General features: G+C 40.6%; 1 protein-coding gene across 4 annotated transcripts in view; it reads right to left on the bottom strand.

Moving 5' to 3' along the window:
• Nucleotides 1–24,228, bottom strand: part of ADGRG6 (adhesion G protein-coupled receptor G6) — a 107,365-nt gene that overhangs the window by 18,304 nt on the left and 64,833 nt on the right. For all 4 annotated transcript variants that reach the window (XM_083731610.1, XM_083731607.1, XM_083731608.1 and 1 more), the window contains 10 exons: nucleotides 23,092–23,206; nucleotides 21,257–21,318; nucleotides 20,010–20,217; nucleotides 18,586–18,751; nucleotides 18,008–18,148; nucleotides 12,462–12,590; nucleotides 11,984–12,029; nucleotides 11,125–11,231; nucleotides 5,252–5,379; nucleotides 3,963–4,231 (listed from right to left, as the gene is read on the bottom strand). In XM_083731610.1, coding sequence (XP_083587736.1) covers nucleotides 3,963–4,231; nucleotides 5,252–5,379; nucleotides 11,125–11,231; nucleotides 11,984–12,029; nucleotides 12,462–12,590; nucleotides 18,008–18,148; nucleotides 18,586–18,751; nucleotides 20,010–20,217; nucleotides 21,257–21,318; nucleotides 23,092–23,206 — 1,371 coding nt within the window. The remainder of the gene's footprint in view (nucleotides 1–3,962; nucleotides 4,232–5,251; nucleotides 5,380–11,124; nucleotides 11,232–11,983; nucleotides 12,030–12,461; nucleotides 12,591–18,007; nucleotides 18,149–18,585; nucleotides 18,752–20,009; nucleotides 20,218–21,256; nucleotides 21,319–23,091; nucleotides 23,207–24,228) is intronic.

Raw genomic sequence — 24,228 nt, 5'->3', positions numbered from 1 at the left:
GCAGCTGTATGTAAAATATTCAGGATATTAATATCAAAGGAATACTGAATATGCAGAAACCACTACTTCGTCTGTGGGTGGCCCTGGACCCATTTCTATGTTACGCTGACAGATACCAGATCACCCAGGTTCAATATTAGAAGGAATTATAAGACCTCAGGGCTTGTTTAAGCACTACGTTATAGAAAATTATATTCAAGTGAACCTTGCGTCTCAAGTATGCAGAAATCAATGAACTGATCGCAAAATGTTGCCTACTGTTCCAGATGATTGCTGGATCTTTTTGGAAAGCATCTTAGTAATGGGGGCCAATAATGGGGCCCATTTCAATTATGTGAAATTTGCTTTCAAATTACTGCTGTACTCATTTGCTTTATGGCCTTGTGTTGCTTTGCATTATTTTGCACACAATAGTTGCATTCAGGCCTTTGCAGCTTTTTTCAGAACCCAAAAGTTCTAGATGCAGAAAAAAGTGAACAGGCACCTTGTGTTATGAACTCTAGAGTAAGTTATCAGAATTGTCCTTTGCTAGATGGTTTAATATCCCTTCATGGATCGCTGCCTTGTCGTGGCGAAGGGGCTTGAATAACTCCAAGAAGCTGTGAGCTATGCCGTGCAGGGCCACCCAAGACGGACAGGTCATAGCCGAGAGTTTAGACTAGATGTGATCCACCTGGAGAAGGAACTGGCAAGCCACTCCAGTATTTTGCCAAGAAAACTCCATGGACATAAAAAAGGAGAAGCTTTGAGAGGAAAGTGAGTTTCCAAGGCATGCTCTGGTTCACGGGGTCACGGAGAGTCGAACACGACTAAGATGACTAAACAACAACAGACGGTTTAATAATGAAAATTGTATCCCCCTTGCAGTGTTTTCACAAACCTTTTTGAAATCCAGGCACAGTTTTTAAGAAGAGGCATACAAAAGCTATGTAAAATAGTTCAAATAATATGGTGTTTTTTCACATGCATAGCTAATATTTTCCAGATCCAAAGAATGTTGTCATATTTGTGGTTTATTCCTTTATGAGATTGAAAGAATTCATTTTTATGGCTGCATGGGTAATTTTTCTTTTAACATTAATGATGAAAGAATTACCACTGACCATGTTACATATATATGGATCTTAGGTTTTGTGTTCCTTATGCCCCTAGGTTGTTAATTACATGATACAAAAATTACTGCTTTGCAACTGGTTCATGCATAGCCCTTGCTCTCTGGGGACGACACTCAGCTCAGAATGCCTACCTCCTTCTCTGAATTACAATATCAGCTTTAGAGAATTCCTTTCTCTGCTCCCCATTAAAGTGAATTTTAAAAATGTTTTGTTTTAATTGATTTGTTAAACAATACAAGCAAATAGTGTTTCACATACACACAACGTTAAATACATATTAAAACAAAAGCCTATGACATGAATCCAAAAATCCTGCTGCGGGGGGTGGGAGTTTGGTAGCCTCCATTTTGAACCTTCTATGTCAGGCCTCTGAGACCTGTGGACTCTTTGTGGGGAACTGTATATGTCTATGTATGTATGTATGTATGATTGCATGTGAAATTGGTGAACTCCTCTCCATGCCTGGAAGTGGCTTCTACATTTGGATCTGGACTTTTAAGTCCCCCCCCCCCCAATAATTGCTTATATCTATTTGTGAGTACATTACTTTCTCTTTAAGAGACGCGGGTGGCGCTGTGGGTTAAACCACAGAGCCTAGGACTTGCCGATCAGAAGGTTGGCAGTTCGAATCCCCACAACAGGGTGAGCTCCCATTGCTCGGTCCCTGCTCCTGCCAACCTAGCAGTTTGAAAGCACATTGAAGTGCAAGTAGATAAATAGGTACCGCTCCAGCAGGAAGGTAAACGGCGTTTCCGTGCGCTGCTCTGGTTCGCCAGAAGCGGCTTAGTCAAGCTGGCCACATGACCCGGAAGCTGTACGCCAGCTCCCTTGGCCAATAAAGCGAGATGAGCGCCGCAACCCCAGAGTCGGACACAACTGCACCTAATGGTCTGAGGTCCCTTTACCTCCTTTACCTTTACCTTTACTTTCTCTTTAAGCCTGAAAGAACAAGCTATTCCAACAAGCATTAAATATCTGGAACTAAGTGAAATTTCCAATGTCTTAGAATTATATGCTGAGCAAATCAGAAAACTTCTGTGCAACCACCGCTGCTGGCCCTTAGTCAAATTCCATGTATTGGGAAAATAAATCGGAATTACATGAATAAATGTAAAAGAACAAACTTCATCTAAAGCCAAACTGTTGTGTTTATCTGCCCTGCCCAAAGGAATCAGAGCAATCCCAAAAGTTATGAATAATTGCATTCCCTGGAGAATGACAGGACCAATATGTATTTTATGCAATCATATTTATTCTAGCTGAACCAACAGGAATCCAATATCTTTAATTTTTTGTTGTTGGTTTAATCTCAACTGTATATCAAATGTAATTTGCCATGGAAAGGATGAATAGAGATTCCCACTTTTATCAATGTAAAAATGTCCTACAGAATTCATCTATGGAGCTTGGAATAGGATTCCAATAAATTGAAAAAATCAGGAACTATATAAATTTTTGATGTGTCAAATAGTTATGTACAATTCTTGATGTGCCAAATGGTCATGTACAATTCCTAGTACAGCGACAATTCATAAAGCTCTTATGCTTATTGAAATCCTGGAAATCTTACTAATTTTCACTCTAGGCTCAAAATGTGTCAGGTGGACTAGACAGTTTTGATGTGTATCCCCCTATGATTTGACACATCACCATTCATACAATTTAGGTAGGTTCTTGACATTGTGCAAATTAAAATGGTAATGGGTGACAAACTGCACATGATTAATTCACCAGGTTTTAAGCCTAGACTGAAAACAAGCAGTTTCACCACAAAACACAAGAATTTGTGTGAATCTGCCATCAGTCACTATGTGGCATGAATGAAATATATGGTTGCTCCTGCTAAATGAAGATAAGAGGAGAGAGGCCTCATGCTTTTACTTTTACCCAAAGGTGTCACTTGGTGGCAGTGGAGACGATGGTTGAATGGAGCAGTACTGTGCAGGAGTTGCCTGCACTATTTTAGATGAGTTCATTCATTCATTTATAACTTATCTTTCTATGTGACTACAGGACTCCAAGGCATCTGACAATAAATGAAAAGTGAATGCACAATAATAATAATACTCTTTTAAAAAGGAGGTATGGTGACTTAAAGATCTGAAGGGGAAATGAAGGAAACCTCCCCCCCGACCTTAGACATGCTAGCCCCTAAAGAATGCAGCATCACCTCGCACAGGCAGCTGGAGGGAATCTGATCAAAGGCCTGGGAGGAAGATGGAACATGCTCGCCTTCCAGGCCTTAACCATTGCTGTTACTAGTGTGGCTTGTATCCACACCGGATACTGATAGTATTGAACTGCTGCATTTTCAACGCTTCTCCCACCAAGCAACACCTCCAGCAAAGGAATGGTTACCCCATCGCTTCTGTCACTGCTCAGCATAAGAAAGCCATATTTCCACAAGAGCTGCCACTACATGTACTAAGTCAATGATACTTTGGTGCTTCTCACCAATAGTGGGTAAATGGAAGCAGATCCAGAGGACACCTAGAAGCAATGATATACAATCCTTTCGCAAGAAAAGCTTCTGCTTGGGATTTGGGGATTGAGGGAATAATGTACAGAGTGACAGTTACACAAAAGAAGAGAGAGGGGAATTAAGAATCTTTTAAAAGCCATAACATGGTAAGCTGCATGTTGCAGCAAAAAGAAAAGAAAGAAAAAGAAAAGTGTGCATGTGTGTGAGAGAGGGGAAGGGTGGAAAGAAAAGGAGAGAAAAAACAAGATTAGTTTTTCTGTAGTCGCCTAGTAGTTCCAGTCTTGACTTGAATAGGAGCTGTAGGCAATAGAGAAATGTAATCAAACCAGATTACTTTAAAAAAAGGATGTAAAAGTATTACTTACCCCACCCAATGATGCAAAATTTGAGTATGTATCGGCGAATGTAGGTATTGAATACTTTTACTAGAGCTATATACATATGAACAGCTTCCAAGCCCATCCACGTAAAGGTCGCCAGAAGGAAATAATGCAACAGGGCAGCAATAGCGATGCAAAGGGCTTCTACATCAAATGATGCAATCCAGCCATCGAGGAGGAAGACCAGGTTGAGACAAAGCAAGGCTGTGCTTAAATTCATTAAGATTTTGGAGGGATAATCTCTTCGCAATTTCCTGGTGATAAATAGACAGCAAATAATAATAGAACAAAGTGTAGGTTCCAATTTATTAAGGTTAACTTTTGGTCTTCTTTGGACTTCTGAACTGCTGAGTCCATGAATGAACACGCAGGTAGGTGCTCACCTGCTCAATGAATAGGCTTAAGTCAATATTGGACCAGATGTGGCATTGTATCATGGGGTTTGTGTTTGGGGAACCACAAAACCTTCTGGTATAACAGAATCACAGAAGGGCACCCATAAGAGTGGTCAGTAATAAAAAATATTTTATTTTTATTTAATATTGACTTATTTGGGCCTTGGGGAGCTGCAAAAAACCTTATGACACCACAGCAGGGAGCCCATAGCATCCAGTCAAAAACAGAATTAAACAAGTTTAAATGACAAATGTTGGGACAAAAAAAAATCTCTAAGGATCATATGTGGTCTGTAGACTAGCCACCCCTGCTAAAGCTGTTCGTTATATCTACCATTTATTCTGCTGTTTAAAGTTATTAGTGAACTGCAACTGCCATATGAAAACAACATCTCTAATTATTTATTTGTAATTAATCACTCTGGTTTCTTAGCGGCTAGCTTTTTGTTTTGTTGTTTGACTTGGATCTTATTTATCCAAAGGGGGGGGGGGGGGAGAGTCAAGATTTATGTCTGAGTGCCAAAAGTGCCTATTGTGTACAGAAACCTGTGTTTTCATATGGTGTATACATACATTTAAGTGTTCATAAATTCCTAACTGATTTAAAGTCTTTTCGCCATCCTGCTTCTAGGCATTTATTCTGCTTTGTTTCCCTACACTGGCATAATGCCACATATATGTCTGTGTCCTGTCGTAACTTCTAATTATTAGCACAGCAGATTTTAAGATAAGGTTAGACACCTTTTAAATTTATGGTGCATATAGCGGCTCCAATTTATCATGTTCACTGATCACAATCTGAATTTTAAATCTACTCCTGACACAGACTACCAATTGAAATAAAAACAATTATTTGACCTGTTATGACAAAATACTTACTCAAAAGCAATGTACGTCAGAAGAGTTGCAGCTGAAAATATGGCAGAAATTCCACAACCAATGTAAGTTATAAAAGTGAGGACTTTGGTGTTTTCAGTATCTATTTGTAGAGCGGTTCCTGGCAGGTCCTACACATAAGGCAAAAAGAGATATAAACTGTTGGAAATAAGGTTTTTTTGAGAAGCACAACTATTTTTCTTTTGCGACAAAAATGTAGCTAAATTCCAGAGAATGTTGGCTACACTGCACTTGATATATTTAGTGCATAACTGCCACACCTCTGCTTCCTTCCTACAACTCCTGAGAAGAAGAAAAAATTCAGAGGGTAAGTAGTGTAACAGCTGGAAACCGCATCAATAAACCTCTATTGTTCATATTATGTCATTATGCAGATCTCAAGAACTATATTGTGGGAAATCCTTCCACATGCAATATCCCATTTCCTTAGAACTCCTTACATTTAGGAGTTAGCGTTTCCTCTCTTGTGAATAATGTGAGCAGGATCACGTTTGTTTCAATGTTCAGAAAATCTGTCAAATGGCCCCTTCACGCATGACAATTTCCTACATGAAGATTATCTCCACATTAATATCTATACAGATTGAGAAACCAATGTTTCCTACATAGAAATAATCCTTGTACAGAAAAAATGCCATGTGTGTAAGATTGGGAATGATGCATGTTTGCAGAAACGCAGGTGGAAGATGGGGTGGAATTCACACAAAGGGAGGCTGGCTAAATGGTATGAATTGTTGTGATGTGTTCTTTTAGAGGGTACTGACTATAGCAGTTATGTGGTTGGGGCATTTGTTTGAGCATCTGTGACCATCTTGGAACAATAACTATTCCTGGCTCAGGAGAGCTTGGCCATAGCAGTTCATGCACTGGCTACTTCAGGATTGGATTAGCACAATTTGCTCTATACAGAACTTCATCCAGAAGCTGCAGTTAGGGCAGAATGCTGCAGCAAGACTGACAGTAGGAGCGAGACCGTCAGCAAAAAACACCTCTGCTTAGAGACATGCACTGGTTGCAGATCTGGTACCAGGCCAAGTTCAATGTGTTACTATTAGCATATAAAACCCTTAACAGCTTGGGACCAGTTTACTTGCAAGATCATCTTCCCCCATGTAAGTTCACTCTAGTGCTTTGATCTGCGGATCAGGCAGTTACAGGTGCCACATAATACTTGTTCCCTATTTTTAAGAAGTCATTCTTTCAGTGAGGTAACATCCATACTTTGGAACTTCCTGCCTATTGACACCAGTTTTGTGAAGGAATCTTCTTTGACTCTGATCATTAATCACACTGGTGTCCTCTGGGGCTTTCAGGCATCTTTTCTAATCTGTGGTATACACTCAAGTTTTTTAACACCTCCCAACCAATTTGGAGGTATTTGACCCTCTTGGCTTTGCCTTTCAACTTCCCTTTTACCAGTCTTCTCCTTTTGGGGAAGATTCCTCTTTTGAAATCAAATGTGACAAGTTCTACCAGGATAAAGCCAACAAAGACCAAGCATTTCATCTTCTTCCCTTAAGATTTCAGAAACATTGTGGCTTCCTGCCAGAGTTCCTTCAAGATTCTATTATCTAACTGTGTGATCCTCACCATTCTCACTTAACACTTCTGCCACAGAGGAAATGTTCCCCTTTGGCAATACTCCTGTTTTCCTTTATTGTCTGTTTATGTTCTCAGAACATAAATATGCCTTGTAACTTTACAATTTACCTTAACCCACAATCTAGTAACTACAATGACACGAAGTCTTAAAACCAAGAAAGGGACCATCTCTCTGCTTTCAGTATTTTTCATTTTATGTAAATGCAGGGGGGAAATTGAAATTACGGCATTATGAGATTCATAGAATGTTGGAGGGGCTCTTAGAAATCATGTACTGTAGTTGAACCCACTGTTTAATTGTTTTTGAGTAAGTGTTTATGACCTCTGACATTTCATGCTCCCTGCACATCCAACAAGCAGATGCAAGTGAATGTGTATCATCACTTACTGATGAAATGTTACCGTATTTTTTGCACCATAGGACGCACTTTTTCCCTCCTAAAAAGCATCGGGAAAATGTGTGTGCGTCCTATGGAGCGAATGCAGGGGGGAGGCAGGCGGGAAAAGCCCCCAAGAGCCGCACACAAGCTCCATGCGCTCTTGCGGGCTTTTCCACAGGAGGGAGAAGGGACTGACTGGCCACATCAGTCCCTTCCCCCACCTCCCAGAAAAGCCAGGAGAAGCCGCGATCTCTTTAAAGGGGTTGCGCGGCTTCTGCGGGCTTTTGCGAGAGGTGAGGGAATCCCCCCAACTCCCAGGAAAGCCAGGAGAAGCCGTGCAGCCCTTTTAAAGGGGTTGCGGGGCTTCTGCGGGCTTTTGGGAGAGGTGAGGGAATCCCCCCACCTCCCAGGAAAGCCAGGAGAAGCTGTGCAGCCCTTTTAAAGGGCGCATGGCTTCTGCCGGTTTTGCGGGAGGTGGGGGAATTCCCCCACCTCCCAGAAAAGCCAGGAGAAGCCGCGATCTCTTTAAAGGGGTTGTGCGGCTTCTGCGGGCTTTTGGGAGAGGTGAGGGAATCCCCCCACCTCTCAGGAAAGCCAGGAAAGCCCTGTGCAGCGTCTCCCGGCAAGGAGAGGCTGCACGGCGTTAAAGGGGAAGCCAAAACAGCTAGCAGGATCCATCCCACTCGCTGCCTTGGCTTGTTCCATAGCTGCGCGCAACCCCTCCGGCAAGGAGAGGCTGCACGGGGCTATGGCTTCTTTAGCCCTGCGCAGCATCTCCCGGTAAGGAGAGGTTGCGCAGGCCTAAAGAGGAAGCCAAAACTGAGCGGGATCCATCCTGGCAGGCAGAGGTTGTGCGCAGCCTGTACGCTGCTCTTTGGGGCTGGGGGGGGGGAATATTTTTTTTCTTGATTTCCCCCCCTAAAAACTGGGTGCGCCTATGGTCCGGTGCGCCCTATGGTGCGAAAAATACGGTATTTTAATCCAAAGCCTAACCAAAGGCAGTGGACTTTGTGCACAGTAATGAATGACACATATACTTGTATGTCAAAAGGTCTTTCCCATTGCCTGCCATTTTAACATCCTGTTGAAGTAGAGGGAAGGTGAATGGATTCATTTGTTTTGATGGTATATATCACTGCATCATAACTGTGTGAGTGTCTGGAGGCGGTTGGAGGATGGATGGCAGCTAACAGATTGAGGTTGAATCCTGACAAGACAGAAGTACTGTTTTGGGGGGACAGGAGGCGGGCAGGTGTGGAGGATTCCCTGGTCCTGAATCGGGTAACTGTGCCTCTGAAGGACCAGGTGTGCAGCCTGGGAGTCATTTTGGACTCACAGCTGTCCATGGAAGCACAGGTCAAATCTGTGTCCAGGGCAGCTGTTTACCAGCTCCATCTGGTACGTAGGCTGAGACCCTATCTGCCTGCGGACTGTCTCGCCAGAGTGGTGCATGCTCTGGTTATCTCCCGCTTGGACTACTGCAATGCACTCTGCGTGGGGCTACCTTTGAAGGTGACTCGGAAACTACAACTAATCCAGAATGCGGCAGCTAGACTGGTGACTGGGAGCGGCCGCCGAGACCATATAACACCGGTCTTGAAAGACCTACATTGGCTACCAGTATGTTTCCGAGAACAATTCAAAGTGTTGGTGCTTACCTTTAAATCCCTAAACAGCCTCGGCCCAGTATACCTGAAGGAGCGTCTCCACCCCCATCATTCTGCCCGGACGCTGAGGTCCAGCGCCGAGGGCCTTCTGGTGGTTCCCTCATTGCGAGAAGCAAAGCTACAGGGAACCAGGCAGAGGACCTTCTCGGTAGTGGCGCCCGCCCTGTGGAACGCCCTTCCAGCAGATGTCAAAGCGATAAACAACTACCTGACATTCAGAAGACATCTTAAGGCAGCCCTGTTCAGGGAAGTTTTTAACGTGTGATATTTTACTGTATTTTTGGTTTTTATGGAAGCCGCCCAGAGTGGCTGGGGAGGCCCAGCCAGATGGGCGGGGTATAAATAATACATTATTATTATTATTATATAATCATATGTGGGTGTAGACTGAGAAGCTGCATATGTTTCTGCATACAATAATCCTGCTAGGCTGGTGCTATTATATGTAAATCCAAACAAGATCTCTGGGAGAAAAATAACTGGCAATTAAAAATGCCAGAAAAATATTATAATTCTCCAACTGGAATACTGCCAGGATTATGACGACTTTCTCCTCACTTCGGACTCTCCCACAAAAGCACTCACAGCTGGAGAAAGGACACATTGAAATTAAGAATGCCCCCTTTCCCCACAAATATGCAAAAGTAGAACAGAAGAAGCCTGAAAAGGGAACAGAAAGGCTTGTGATATTTTTCATATTTAAATTCATGAAAGATGTGAAAAGAGCTAATATATTACTAGGCCTGCGGAAGCCAGATATTGAACCTTGTGGCTCTAATGCACCATAAATCATATGCAGGGAAGAAAAAGACAGTTCTTACACTTTGTCTCTTGGTGTTTCAAATATTTATAGCTCTTTTAAAAACCTATTTAAATCAGCTAAATCAAATCAGATGTACCTTCCTAATTTTCTTCCTAGGTAGAAGAGTAACTGGAAAGCATGGAATATTAATATCAGCTAAAGTGAAATAATTATTGAGAATAGGGTTTAAGAACCCTAAGAAATCTTGTTCAGTTTATGAAAATAGCTATACTTTTTTTTTTAAAAAAAGAAAAGTTTAATATTTAACATGATCCCCACCCACTTTCTTTACCTTAGTTAAAGGTAGTTTGATGGGGCAAGATTTTTTTTATTAAAAAAAAGTCATGATGGGAAGCTGGACCACTTTGCAGTAATTTAAACTTGTGGCAGTCCTTGCCACGGACACCTTGATTACTTCATCCTCTATCCTTCAACACTATGTGCAACTCCCAGGATTGGCTGCTCACAACCATCTGTGAATCAGATCCTACCTGGGTCAAGAGCCCTTAAAAACTGGATGTTGCAAGCATTCTTTTCTCTCTCAAAATTCCTCCTTATCCATTTGATCTAGATGCTATGTTACTTGTGAGGAGAACATATGTCCAAATGTAAGCAGCCACATAGGGCAGATTAGTAGTCAACTTTGTTGGGCCAATGGCCAGGCGTTGCAGGTGTCGTAGTTGAAAACAATGGGCTATCTCTGGGTCCGATGAACTTGAAATGTTGCTTTGTTTTTTCAACACACGGCTTTGCCTTTTCCCTTTTATTTCTCTTAAACCTTGTTCTTAATAACCTGTCTGAAAATTACAAGATGAGTCTGTTGGATCAAGCCAATGGCTCATCTAATCCTGTATCCTGTTCTCACAGTGGCCACGATCTCTTTGACCCATGTTCCTCATCTCCATAACTAATACTAATCACTCATAGCTTTGAGAATTTGCTCCTATCTCCAGGTCAGAGGAGGCGGCGGTGGTGGAACATGAGATATTCCTTTTCCCAGGCATTCAGTATCAACCAACCAATCCCTTGATTATGGTCAATGACCAATAAGGCATTCAGAATTTCAAGTGCTGCGTTCCATATTTTGGTGGGGAATGTTACATGAAAATGCTCACAGGATTCAGTCTTTTTTCAAAAGCAGCTCAGTCCCCTTTCAGGACCATTATTTTTCCTCACTTTCTTAATCTCCAGTGGATATCCTGGGGAAGCATATTTCATAATTGTGGTGCCACTATGGGGAAAGAAAACACTTTGCGTCAAGTGCCTGCCTGTCTCTCAAGACCATGAGCCCAGTCTCTGGTGCTGACCTTAAAAGTCAGGGGTGGGGCAAGATCATGTTCAGGCTGGCAGCAACTGCTTCCCCCTGCAGCAGTGAACAAGCAGGAGTGGTAAACAATCACTTACCATCAGCACCCCGAAGTGTGTGAGATGATTGCATAAGCAGACAGTTTCGTTTTCATTTGATTCTGCTTGCGCAAGGCAGCCTGTAGGATTCCACCCACCTTGGCCCTCTAGATAAATCGGGAAAGACAAACAATTATATTATTTGTTATTACCAGAATAATTCCAGTTTCAATCACAACATGCACAGAATCTTACAAGGATTGTTAAAAATACAAATAATATAAAATCAACAATAAAAGCAGATTTTTTTATAAAAAAAAAACCACAACGACAGCTGGATTGTAAGTGTAAAACAGTAATTAGGAGGCTCAACTTGAATAAGAAATTAATTATTAATTTATTATATAGAACCTACTAAAATAAAAAAGGGATTACCAACTGCTTGACTAAAAGAGAGGTGGGCTCAATGGATTTCTAGAGGAAGGAAACTTTATAATCGTGATACCAACGCTGAAAAATCAGTGGGATCTGCTCAAATCTGTTTATGATTGGTCCAAAAAGAAGGGCGTGATGAGTAGTTCGGTTTATCCTCTCTTTTACAAATGGCACAATTATGTGCCTATTGACTCTGTTAAAGCATAGTTTTCATTTTCTATTTTTCAACACAAAGCTTGTCATGTTTTATTTATTGATTTTTAAAGGGTTGTATAAGGACACAGATAACAACAGTATACAGTGAGCACCTTAATTTAAGGTTTTGATAGTTTCCTCTAGGTATTATTATACCATGGTTTTGAAGAAAAGAATGTTGCTGGAAGATTGCTAATTGTACTAGAGAAATTGCAAACAGCAGAAAAAATAATAATAGCATTATTCTTCCAATATAATAAATGAAAGTTTTCCAAAATAAAAAACTTACTGTTTCTGTTCATATCCCAAAAGACACAGGTGGGTTTAGGAGCCTTCTAGATATTTACACATGTAAAATAAAAATAAAAATAGCATTAACAAACAGATGAGAACCGCAGGTTCTCCTTGAGAGTTTTTGAAATATTTGTGCAAAATGTGCAAAGCTCTGCCCCCTTTAGGGGCAAACTTAGGGATTCTTGTGTATCCACAACACAGTTGCTTAAGGACATTTACTCATTTGCTCAAACTTTACAAGTTTCCTGAGATAAATGCTAATGTTGCCACAGCAAACACAATAACTGTACAGAGTTGCTCTTTAAAAAGTTAAGAGAATGATAACAGATTTAATAGACTTTACTATGGCTACCACAGCTTTGCCAGAAGAACATGTGTTTGTGAAATCCACATTTCTACTTTCCTCTAATTTCATTTGGCTATGCGCGACATTACTGATTTTTAAAAGCAAACAAATGATACAGTTCTCTCACCTGGATTTTATCCTGCTTAACTGTGTGTTTAATTGTAATCTTCACAGCATCCTGAAGATCACGGATGGTACTATTGCCAATACTGCATGCCACCACATAACTGGTTAAGTTGGTGTGAGCTTCTGCATCCTTTGGAAAAATCAATTTAAATGTTTACAGCAAAAATAAAAATAAAAATTATTAGCTTGGTAATTGAGTTTGCTTTGCTTTGCCAGAATACTTAAGTTGCCAGCATGTTAACACTTAATGTAGCTCATTATAAGAACATTCTGTTTGCAACATTAAATTTTTGCTTTTCTTCACAGAATCGTTGCTATTTCCCTTATTATTGCAACATACAGTGTTATAAGGACAGCTTGTACCATAATTTCCATAAAAAATTCTCTCTCAGTCACTTTGTTCTGAGGCTAAGCAGAGTTAATCCTCAAACAATGCTGATTATATCCAATTCTGACATAGTTAGATCACTTCCCAAACCAAGAACGCAATCGTTTTCTTATCTTATTAACAAAACAGTCTCCAGGGGAAAGAGTTAATCTTTATTTTTTGGCAGTAAAGATGCTTGTAACATAAAGCATTTATTCCTTCTATTAGTACATGCTACCATGCAATGAATGTCCTAGATAACGGAGATAAGATTTCCCAGAACTGCCCTTTGAGGGTCCTTGTGCATCTACCTATCCATTTTAATCCACTCCATAGTTTGAGGTGATTGACATATTAAAATCACAGTAACAGCACAAACAATAATACAATACAAAACCAGCATTTACAAAAGAAGCAGCAATAAACTGAAAACCCAGAATTCTATTAGTCAACAAGTAGAAAACTCCATTCATCAACTGAAAGATAAATCCATTATATTTCATCTACCGTATTTTTCGCCCTATAGGACGCACTTGTTCCCCTCAAAAAATGAAGGGGAAATGTGTGTGCGTCCTATGGGGCGAATGCAGGCTTTCGCTGAAGCCTGGAGAGCGAGAGGGGTCAGTGCGCACAGACCCCTCTCGCTCTCCAGGCTTCGCGGACCTCTCCGCAAGCGGGGGGAGCGCTCCCCCCGCTTGCGGAGAGGTGCCTGCATGCCGAAGCCTGCGCGCGCTGAGCTCAGCACGTCCAGGCTTCGCGGACCTCTCCGCAAGCGGCGGGAGCCAGCCCTGGGCTCCCACGGCTTGCAGAGAGCTGCCTGTTTGGGGGCTGGGGTCAGGGGAAGCTCCGGCGGGCCTCCCCCGCCCCAGCCCTGCGCCTGGGGGGTAAATAATTTTTTTCCCTTTATTTCCCCCCAAAAAAACTAGGTGCGCCTTATGGGACGGTGCGTCCTATAGGGCGAAAAATACGGTACATAGATGAGAGACGATGTCTAGCATAATAAAAAGTTGCACTGTTTCAAAAGGTTCCCTGCCAAACACAAGAACACTTTTTAAACTCAAATGTCAAAAAGACCTAAATATAAAAAGGAAGCAAAGTCACAAGACTTTCCTAGGTTCAGTGTCTATAAGTAAGTTACCTAATCTGTTGATGTTTGAACTGTCCTTTGTACAGTCATATATTAGGGAATGTACAGGCCACTCTGAGGAAAGCTCATAAATTCAAAGAATGGTACTTTGAGGGGATACCTCTTCAGTACCAGCTTTTGCTCCATTCATGTATGTTAAGGGGAATGAATTATTCCTTCACAGCCTCCAAGGAAGTTTACATAAGCATCATAATTTTAGGACTCTATGGCAGGGAAGACAGGTGGCACATAAGATCCACTCAAAAGAACAACAGATTCAGGTGGGAAGGTTTTTTGTGGTTTCTGTGCAGTATTTTATTAGGAAAATATTAAATTGCCTTATGTAACTAGGATATGAAAATGTAGTTTTCTTATTTATGTATGTTATTTAGATGCTGCTTATTCATTAGCATGGCAAAGTGGTGTACATAAAAAATTAACCAATACAGGCTATTGCTAACTTGGATGACTGCACATATGGCTTCCTGAATGTCAGGAATCATGTTCATAGTGCTGCTATACACACTTCTGAGATATGAGCTCTGTGTGCTGAATGCACATCTGTTTAGTGGTCTGAAAAATTTCACCAAAGTATTATACGGTACAATCCATTCCAAGAGCCATTTGGCTTCACACATCTTTTACCCTCCAAAACATAGAAGGGGGCATTTTTCCTGTGGACAAGGCTCATCCTATCCAGAAATATTAAGTCTATCTATAACATCTAGAACATTAATAACTCTTCACCAGTCACCATTTGGGTATGCTAACAAGATGGGTAGACTTGTGCCATTGTTAATGTGAAATCGGCCCATTTCATGTCATCTGGAAACATGTAGAAGGAACAAGTGTTTTATAGCAAAGTGCTAACCCCTGCCAGCTCACTATGTACTTTGGAAGTATTTTTCTCAAATGTTTGAAATCCTTCAAGAAATTTTGAGACTTCTATACAAATATTTGAAAAGCACTGTTCACATTTTCCTGTTGTTGTTCTCCTTCTTCCCTGAAGGTCTTCCTACCTTCACCAAGTAAAATAATAGCAAATATTTACCTTGCACAAATAGAATGATGACCTACTGTCCTATTCCAAATGCATTACTAAGTCATAATTTAGCACCATCCAGCAGAAAGCTGGATCCCCTTTCTTGACTTCTGATGTAGCCAAAGGGAGTTAGCAACTATCCAACCTCTACTATTAAACTAACTTGGGTCTCCCATTATGTCCATTAGTTTAAACTATGGTTTGTTAACAGGTCATAAACCGAGGATCGGTCCGCAATAGTTTGGGCAATCCATATGCAAAATTAGCCAGAGTTCTTTCAAGTGAGGACTAAACAGGGAACACTAGGTGGATTAAAAGTGGAAGGGGATGCATGGATCTGCTTCACGAAGAAAGGAAAGTGTATATGATCTTGAGGCTGCTGCTGCTCATGCATGTAGTGCTAAACTATAATTAGAGAAGGAATACCCAACCATTTTTTGGTCTTAGGGACAAATTAGAAAATCAAGGAAACTGTTGTTGAGCACCAGGGAAAAAAACCTCCAGAAAAACTGGTAAATGCTCATCAGAACCACCCCCAAACACACAAACCTCTCATAAAGCACAAAGAAAGCAGGCTACCATACAAAACACTTCCAACCCACCACAATATTTTAAAAATGGGAAAATTAGGAGGGCAAGGAACTGTAACATGCTCAAAGAGCTGTGTCTGAGAGCGTCATGGCGCCCAAAGACCCTAGGTATACAGTTACTATGATCCCTAGGAGGGCATCTAAGGGGCCATAGAAAGCATCAGATATCAGTCTCTGAGGGTGAGGAGAGAAATCAGAGATAGAGATTTGCTGTCAAATGTCCCCTCCCCCCCCCCACAACCATGAGTGTGCTGGCGAAAAGCATAGATACAAAGGATACATAGCTTTCTCAGTCTCCCGACATGCCCCCAAATCAAAGAGAAAAATATACTATCCCTGAAGCTGCCATAGTTTATATCCCTATTGTAAAATTAAGAAGAATGTAAAGGGGAAGAGGGAAGATTGCAGCCGAAATTAATTATGTTACCATGACATAACAACATTTCCCCCCAACAGTTATAGGATTTTGCTGTTCACCATAACTTTCTTTGTTGTCATTACAAGGGAATTTTTAAAATGTAGAGACTAAAGACTATATAGATATTGTTGGGAATATTTAGGAAGGCAGCGGTGGGTCATAGTGATTTGCCAGGCTAGATTATGCTTAATATCTAGACACAGTGCCAATAAAAAGCACAATAATATATTCCAACACAATGCTGCAGAGTTCTGCTGCGGATGCACTGGAGGCAAAGGTCATTTGAAATGATTTATAGGAAACAAGCTGCTCATTGAAAAACAAAGCTTCTTTCTTGAGCAGAGCTTCATTGCAATGTAAAAGACGTTTTTGCTGAGACATTACTAAAACTCAGCAATTCTTATCTGCATTTTTAAGGCAAGAGAACCTTCCAAATCACTTATTTTAAGAACACTCTGTCCCTCAAATTGCCATAGTTAAACTGAATTTAGTGGCATCAGAGGTCTTTTGAAAACCGTATCATTATAACCCAGGATGAGTTATTATTATTTTTATTCCCTGTGGATACGTAGGGTTGAATGCAACTATATCATACTCTGAACAGACTCACTAGAATCAATAGGCATGGGCAACTTAACTCCATTCATTTCAGTGGGTCTATGTTGGATGCACTATTTAGACATTATATCACTATATGGCATAAAGCAGATCATATATGCTCAACTTCACATTCATTATATGGTCTCAGGCACAAAATACATGTGATCCTAATTGCATAGATAAATGCAATTTACACATAGGTTTTTTTAAAAAAGCATTTCATTTTTAGAAGTCATGCTTACAGTAGGGTTCCTGTATCTCAAAAGGTTGTTGAGCATTTTTGGCAAAATTTCCAAAAAACAAACAAACAAAAAGCCACACAAAAAACCCTTCAAGTTTTTGAGCTTTTTAAAAGGAATTTTGCCAAAATCTAAGCTTCCGACATTGGTTACTATACGTCCGGATTTTCCTGGACATTTCAGCCATTTCCTCCCAGACACTGCAGTATTCTGACTATGTCTGGGAAATTTCGCACGTTTGGCAACCCTAACTTTCAGTACACCTACATAAACCAATGGGATTTAAGTTACTAAACAGAGGCTGCAGGGCGATTTTTGTTTGGACCTCTGCTGGAGGGAGAGAGAAGGTGGGGGGGACCTCCTGCATTTGCCCAGAACCATCTGCAGATGCGATTTACATTACTGAGAACTTACATATAACTGCAGTTGCACAATTAAGACGACATTTAGTTTGTCCCTGAATCCTTGTGCTTAACAACTGTAAGCTTGGAGGACTCTGTTCACACAACAATGATTGATGTTTTGTGTTTTTCAAAGTTCCCAGTCTCATAGTGTAATGGTTATATGGGGTTGCTCGTGCGTATGTTGCCGCCACTCCTGGCTAGGTAGCCTGGTTAAACCTTTCCTGGCTGGACAGCCCTTCACTTCGTGGCTGTTCAGTCGCTAGCAGAATCCGTCAGTGGGCGTTTCTTGAACTTCTTCCAGCAAAGAAGTTCTTTGATGCCAAGTCTACGCCTACTTTCCCTGCGCGGAAGTCTTCTGCGCAGGGTGGGTGTGGGTAGCGGAGGACCTGTGCTCTCCCCGCTGGTCTCCGGCGAAGAGTCCTGGAGCCCCCTCTCTGATTCCCCCATCCGCCCCCCTTTATCCCTAGTGTTACGCTGATTTCCTTCCCCAGCCGATGAGTTCCCTCTCTCCCTGCTTGGCCCTTCTCTGGCATCGCTTGGGAGCCCTGCCTCCACTTCTGGCTCCGATGTCAGTTCCCTGACACATAGCCTCCATGAATGTCAAATGAAAGCCATCCCACTTTCCATGTGTTCATATAATGCCTGATATCATCAATAATATCTCACTGGCATCACACAAGATAAACAGCAATGTGGTTCATGGTATTCTTAAATGGCTCTTTTGATTTTATGTAAATGAAGTCATTAATGTTCCTAATTACCTGGAAGAGTCCATTTTTATTGAAAAAAGTAAACTGAGCTCTGGATACAGCTTCAAGTTCTTCTGGACTTAACTGGGTTAGTAAGCTTGGAGGTAAAGCAACCGAAGCCAGGGAATTATCTTGACTTTTGTCAAAACCAATCTGGAAAACAAAATTAGAGCATTTTTTCAACACTGAACAAGATTGACAAGGAGACTTATCCATAACAGACCCCAATTAAGATAGCCTAGACTGAGAAGTTAAATTGTGATGGATTAAGTTGAATTGGATGCTTTCTATATTCACTTTCTTCAATAAAGTTATGGCTTTTGAACTTCAGCACCTTGAATTAAAGTGCTGTTGAAGCTCACAGTAGCAGTACAGGGTCGAATGAGTTAGGAGGAAAAATCTGGCAAGCAGGGCACCGCCTAAAAGCTTTACATTCACAATCTCAATATTCAGTGTAGTCAGTGGAGTTTTTGCCAATGCAAATTCATTAAAGGTAAGTTCGTATGTCTCTCTCTCTCTCTCTCTCTCTCTCTCTCTCTCTCTCTCTCTGTGTGTGTGTGTGTGTATACGCTTGAATATGTTTCCTGTACCTGAAAGTCTGAAGCATTGTTTGGGGGGCCAACACTGAAAGAGGAGCCATTGAACGAAGTTGAATTCAAAGATGAAACACCAAGTGCCAAGTTCCGTGTTGAGATGCTCATGGAAGGCCCTGCAAACTGAATCTTCAGTGCTAAGGCATCAATTGTCTTTATAGCTCTAAAATCAAGCAGAACATCATCATCATTTTTAATCATTACAACAATTAGAATGAAAACACCATGACTGCCTCAAGGAAAGATTTTTGTCTTTGCAGTTCAAGCAGGTCCACTAGGAAGTAAATATTGTCCTGCCATTCATTTTTCAAAGTGCCAATAAAACCCTGAAACACAGGCTATCCCAATAGCCACAACCCAGGTTCACCCTAGGGAAGTCACCTTGGGCCAGTCTCTCAACACCTCATTTTAGATGTGGAGTGAAGAGGGTTCAAAGCTCCAGAGCTCCAGATTTGTACTGTCCCTTCAATGTCAGGCAAAGAAGCAATGCTGTCTCCTTTTCAACAACTTTGCTCCTTTTTAAAAACCTGGGGTAAAAGGTTTATGTGCATTCTTTTAGTTTCTTGTCTTTAATTTGAGTACAATTTTGTTACAGATGTTTTAATCATTTGTAATGATGCTGGAATTTATTAATAATCTAAGTAGTTACACAATAAAGACTGATCAACTCCTGTGAGACATTTGGGCCCCTATGTACTACTGTTGCCCAAGTAACCTGATCATGACTGCTCTTGAAAGCAATCACCTCTCTACCTGCATTATGATTCCCACTGGGCTCCTGGTCACATCTGTTCATTTTGCCTACGTTTCTATTTAGTGGATATAGAAATAAATAAATAAATAAATAAATAAATAAATAAATAAATATTTTTTTTATTTATACTCCACCCATCTGGCTAGGTTTCCCAGCCACTCTGGGCGGCTTCCAGCAGGAGATTAAAAATACATTAAAACATCAGTCATTAAAAACTTCCCTAAACAGGGATATAGCTTTAGCTAATGAGTTATAGCAATTTAAATCAGTTTAAATGGAGCACCTTTGTGTTTGTATCTATGACCTGAGAATTTATCAATATTAGTACAATGTCACATCACATTGTCTTTCTTATTACTTCTGTTTCTTTTAACTGCTACATTTCCAGCAAATGCTTTTTAACATCGAAATAATGGATTTACTGTCAAGCCCATGAATCCCAATGCTAGTATGTCTGAAATTTGGTTTTAGTTCTTTATTCACTTCACTTGGGAAAGTCATTTTTAAAAATCGAAATGAATGAGTACACAGAATACAGTATGTGTCCCTTGTGCACTATGAATTTATGAAAGACAAATATCCGGGGGGGGGGGGGAGGAGGGAATATATTTCAAATAAATGTTATTAAAAGCTACTCTTTTTCTGTTGTCTTTCAAGGAACACTTACTCAGAAGACGATGCTGCCAAAACACTATCAGAACTTGTGAGGATATTAGAAAATATTGTGACCACAGTAGAACCCAGGGATTCATTGATTTCTTCATCATTCACAATTTTTTTAAGCTTCTGGATGACATCATTGACTTTGTCTGAAGTCAGCTGCTGCCCTTCTCCTGTCAGATTCAGAAGCTGATTGGCTATATCAGCTGCATTATCTGAAAAGCACACACAAAACAAAATCTTAATAAAAAACAGTCCCAGAGGGGAAAAAACCTCAACTGAAATGTAAAGTAAAGCATTCTGTGCCAGACTACAAGAGAATATAACATAAAGAAAGCGATTTGCATTGTGTATTGATCCAGATCTAGGTTGTGAATCTGGAGCTGTAGGTGATTATGTTGAAATTAAGTGTGACTAAAACCACGGGAAACATTTAACTTAAGCCACATAACTCTGTGCTGAATTATGGACTTAGACCAGGCATGGGCAAACTCGGCCCTCCAGCTGTTTTGGGACTACAATTCCCATCATCCCTGACCACTGGTCCTGTAAGCTAGGGATGTTGGGAGTTGTAGTCCCAAAACAGCTGGAGGGCAAGTTTGCCCATGCCTGACTTAGACCATGGGTGGGGAATTGGTGGCTCATGGACTGATTCAGGCCTGCAGTACCCCACCCTCATCTTACCTCCATGCAGGTTTTAGGACTTGAAAATTTGTCTCAAGCCTTCTCCCAAGCTTAATTGCAACATGGGGGTGGTTATTTTTTTTTGGGAGGGGGAGGAATTAGAGCACCTTCTGCACAAACAGTGATCACCCACTGAAAACACCTCCCCCTCACATACATAACTGATCTTGAAAGCAGATTTCCATTTATGGGGGGGAATCCCACAAAAAACTAAAATGCTTTTTCCAAGCCTATTTCCTGGCACAGGGGAGTATCTGTATATGTGTTAAATGTGTGTATGCATGCATATGTCAGTGCTGTACATCTAGGTGTGCGTGTGAGTTTGTTTATGCCATATGTGAGACAATGTGGAGTGGCTCCACCCACCACTGGCAAGCACCTCCCAGAGGTTGATCAAGAGGGAATGTGACCCTTGTCCAAGAAAGGTTCCCCCACCCCTGCCTTAGACTTTAGGAAAGCACTCATACTTCTTCAGCAAAGTACTTCAAAAAGCCAGAGAGTCTAGTAACCAAGGTCTATAATAATGCTTCAAAATTAAATTCATTATATAATGAAAACCAAAAAACTTGCCTGTGCAGTTTCTAAGGTCAGGAGCACCCCAATATGATGTGTAATTACCTAGATTTAGAAAGCTAAAAATAAAAATAAAACAAGCATGATCATAGTAACAACATTGTTTGGAACAACAGGATACAGAGGTTGTATTTTCTAAACTTCCAAACTTTTCATGTTGGTGACACACTTTTTAGACTTGCATCATTTTGTGACACAGTAATTCAGTTTTACTAGTGAACCGGAGGTTAAATTAACCCTTTTCCAGCCCTGGGAGGAGCGTGGGGAGCGTTTGCGTGGCACACCTACACACTGCAGCCGACACACTAACATGTCGCAACACACAGTTTGGAAAGCTCTATTCTAGCATCTTATAGTTCTGCTATTCAAAAACTGGATGTGCCCAGATCCTGTGCATCCTCACTTCGTTGCTCCTGTTTTGTACCACTTCACATACTACTTTGTGCTTCAAGGAAACAGCAATCAAGGAACATTAGCTCAATCCTTTATCTTCTGTGATTCTTTTCAGCACTTTGGGAAAACTTCAAGCAAATGATGTTCAATATGTTGCTGTTCAAAATGTTGGGCCCAGTTTGGGGAATAAACCTGATGATAATATTATTATTAAGGATTACTCTGAAACATTAGATTGGTATGAACTCAGCTCATGAAAATTAAAGGCATATTTCTGGAGCTGGGAATTGTTATATTAGCCAAGAATATAAGCTCTAATGAAATGGGTTTGTTATGCATTAATTTTAACTCAAACAGAATAGCTTTATTTATTCTACCATAGGGTAGGGAACGGTTTTCAAGATGAAGGACATACTCCCTGGTGGCAAGACTTTCAGGGGCTGCATGCCAATGGGGGTGGCGGCAAAATGGATGAGCTAGTACGCATACAAGTGCAGTCCAAACATATTTGCAGAACTATGTACATGCATAAAGCACACACAAAGTTCACACGTGGACAGTACATATTTAAATCCATCCATACATGCTCATATATAGACGCCTCCTCACAATTGGGCTTGATATAAACAGTTCAACTTTTTAAAGCCTAAATGCTGGAGGTGGGAATATTCATGTAGACTACTGTTGGGAAGGGTAACCCTCCCTACCCCAGCCACACTCTTCACAAAGACCAACCCCCCCCCCTTTCCTTCCCTCCCCCCAACAGCCTTAGATTAGACCCAACAGGAGGCTGTTTTAAAGTCCAATTGCCATGCAGGGAGATTATCTGTGTGTGTGTGTGTGTGTGTGTGTGTGTGTGTGTGTGTGTGATAGCACATGGAAAGGAGAAATCTTCTTTCCCCAGCTGTAGTCTACATGAGTATGAATTAAGCTTGAAAATAGTCTATTATTGACTTCAAGCTATGTGTTTTCAAATCTCAAACATGCATGGGGGGTTTCCATTGTGGGTGGCAGGTTACAGCACATGGGGAAGATTAATCTTCCCTCTCTGAAAATGCCTCCCCGTGCTGTTTAGCCTAATTATGGAGGCGGTGAGACTGTGGGCCAGATTGGGATGCATACAGGCTGCCTCCAACCCAGGGAACAGCAATTCTCGACCAGTGTACAATCTAATAAACTGTAAGTCATGTATTAGAAACTCTGTTCATAAGCATTACATAAAATCAATGGTGCAAAAATGTACAGTATTGGATCATATACAGGATGCAGGTAAAATATATATATTTATGATAGACCTTAAAAGTACTACCTATGTTTTGTCCTTGCTTTCTTCCATGGTAATGTTTATGCAGTCCATCATTTATAGCTTGTACAACTGTATTCTAAATCACTACATCTTTCTTTCACCACTACTCATTGTGCAATTTTTGAGCTCTTACCATGTTCTTGATGCATTCTGAGTAGAGCTGCCTTGGCATGGTGTGAAGTCAGTCACTGTTGGTCTGGTTTCTGTCCACAAGTAATTTAGTGGGTATTCTTCCCTCTCGCATGTTTCTACAAAATAGAACGAAAACAATGATGCAGAACAACAAAATCACTCACTCTCTCTGTCTTAAATTAGGCTCATTTGAAATTCTATTCTTTTATACTGCCTTTTTTTTTTACCGATCAAAAGCTACCTGAATCAGCAATTGTGACAGACACCTGTGTTTACAGATATTGCAGAATATAACCTCCACACTTTCCCCATTTGTGAGTGATATAAAACAAAGAGCTTGAAAAATAAGTAACTGTACAACATAATTCTCCCATTTAAAGCTAATTTATAATCTGATAAATCATTCATCTGGATTTTGTAAATCAATACTGAAGTTCTTCAAATAATTTTCAGTTTCCTTATTCCCGAATTGGTACTTTGCAATATTCAAAATGTAATGCTTGGACTGCATGAATTTAGAGGTAAATAACTGGTGACTGACAGACTGTATAACTCAGTTGTGCACAGCTATTCATGAATTAACAAAGGCCCTATTCAGAAGGATGGCAAACTGTATCAACTGAATATACAGTGAAGTCCTGAGATTGCTCATTCCAATCCTTCTCAAGTTCACTGTTACCACCCCATGATGTATGCCCATGATGTACACATGCACATATGTGCATATAAATATAAGCCTAAAATCCTACAATATTTACCCTTTCAAAATCAAGGGAGAAATGCCTACACACACATATGTGACCAACTTTTGAAATGGATTTTGAATTGGATTCACCCATAATCCAAAATTCATAAATATCTACATCAAGGTTACAGAAATTGTGGTCTGTGGGCTTCTAATGGTTGTGAACTTCATTCAGGTGGCCTGTGGCATGCCCACGTTAAATATTCACATTGATTTTTACTTTTATTGCTGCATTTATTTCTTATATTCTATTACAATCTGAATTATATGGAATGCCAACTGTAATACAATAAAATACAACATGTTAAAGTCTGAAGCCTTTGTTCATTTTCTCTCTCTTAAGAAAGTATATATGGTTAAAAACATCTTAGCAATGCAAAAAAAATATTTTTT

Source organism: Podarcis gaigeae, assembly GCF_964106915.1.
Source record: "Podarcis gaigeae genome assembly, chromosome: 3".
Classification (NCBI taxonomy): Eukaryota; Metazoa; Chordata; class Lepidosauria; order Squamata; family Lacertidae; genus Podarcis; species Podarcis gaigeae.
This window is presented reverse-complemented; position numbering and strand designations above follow the sequence as displayed.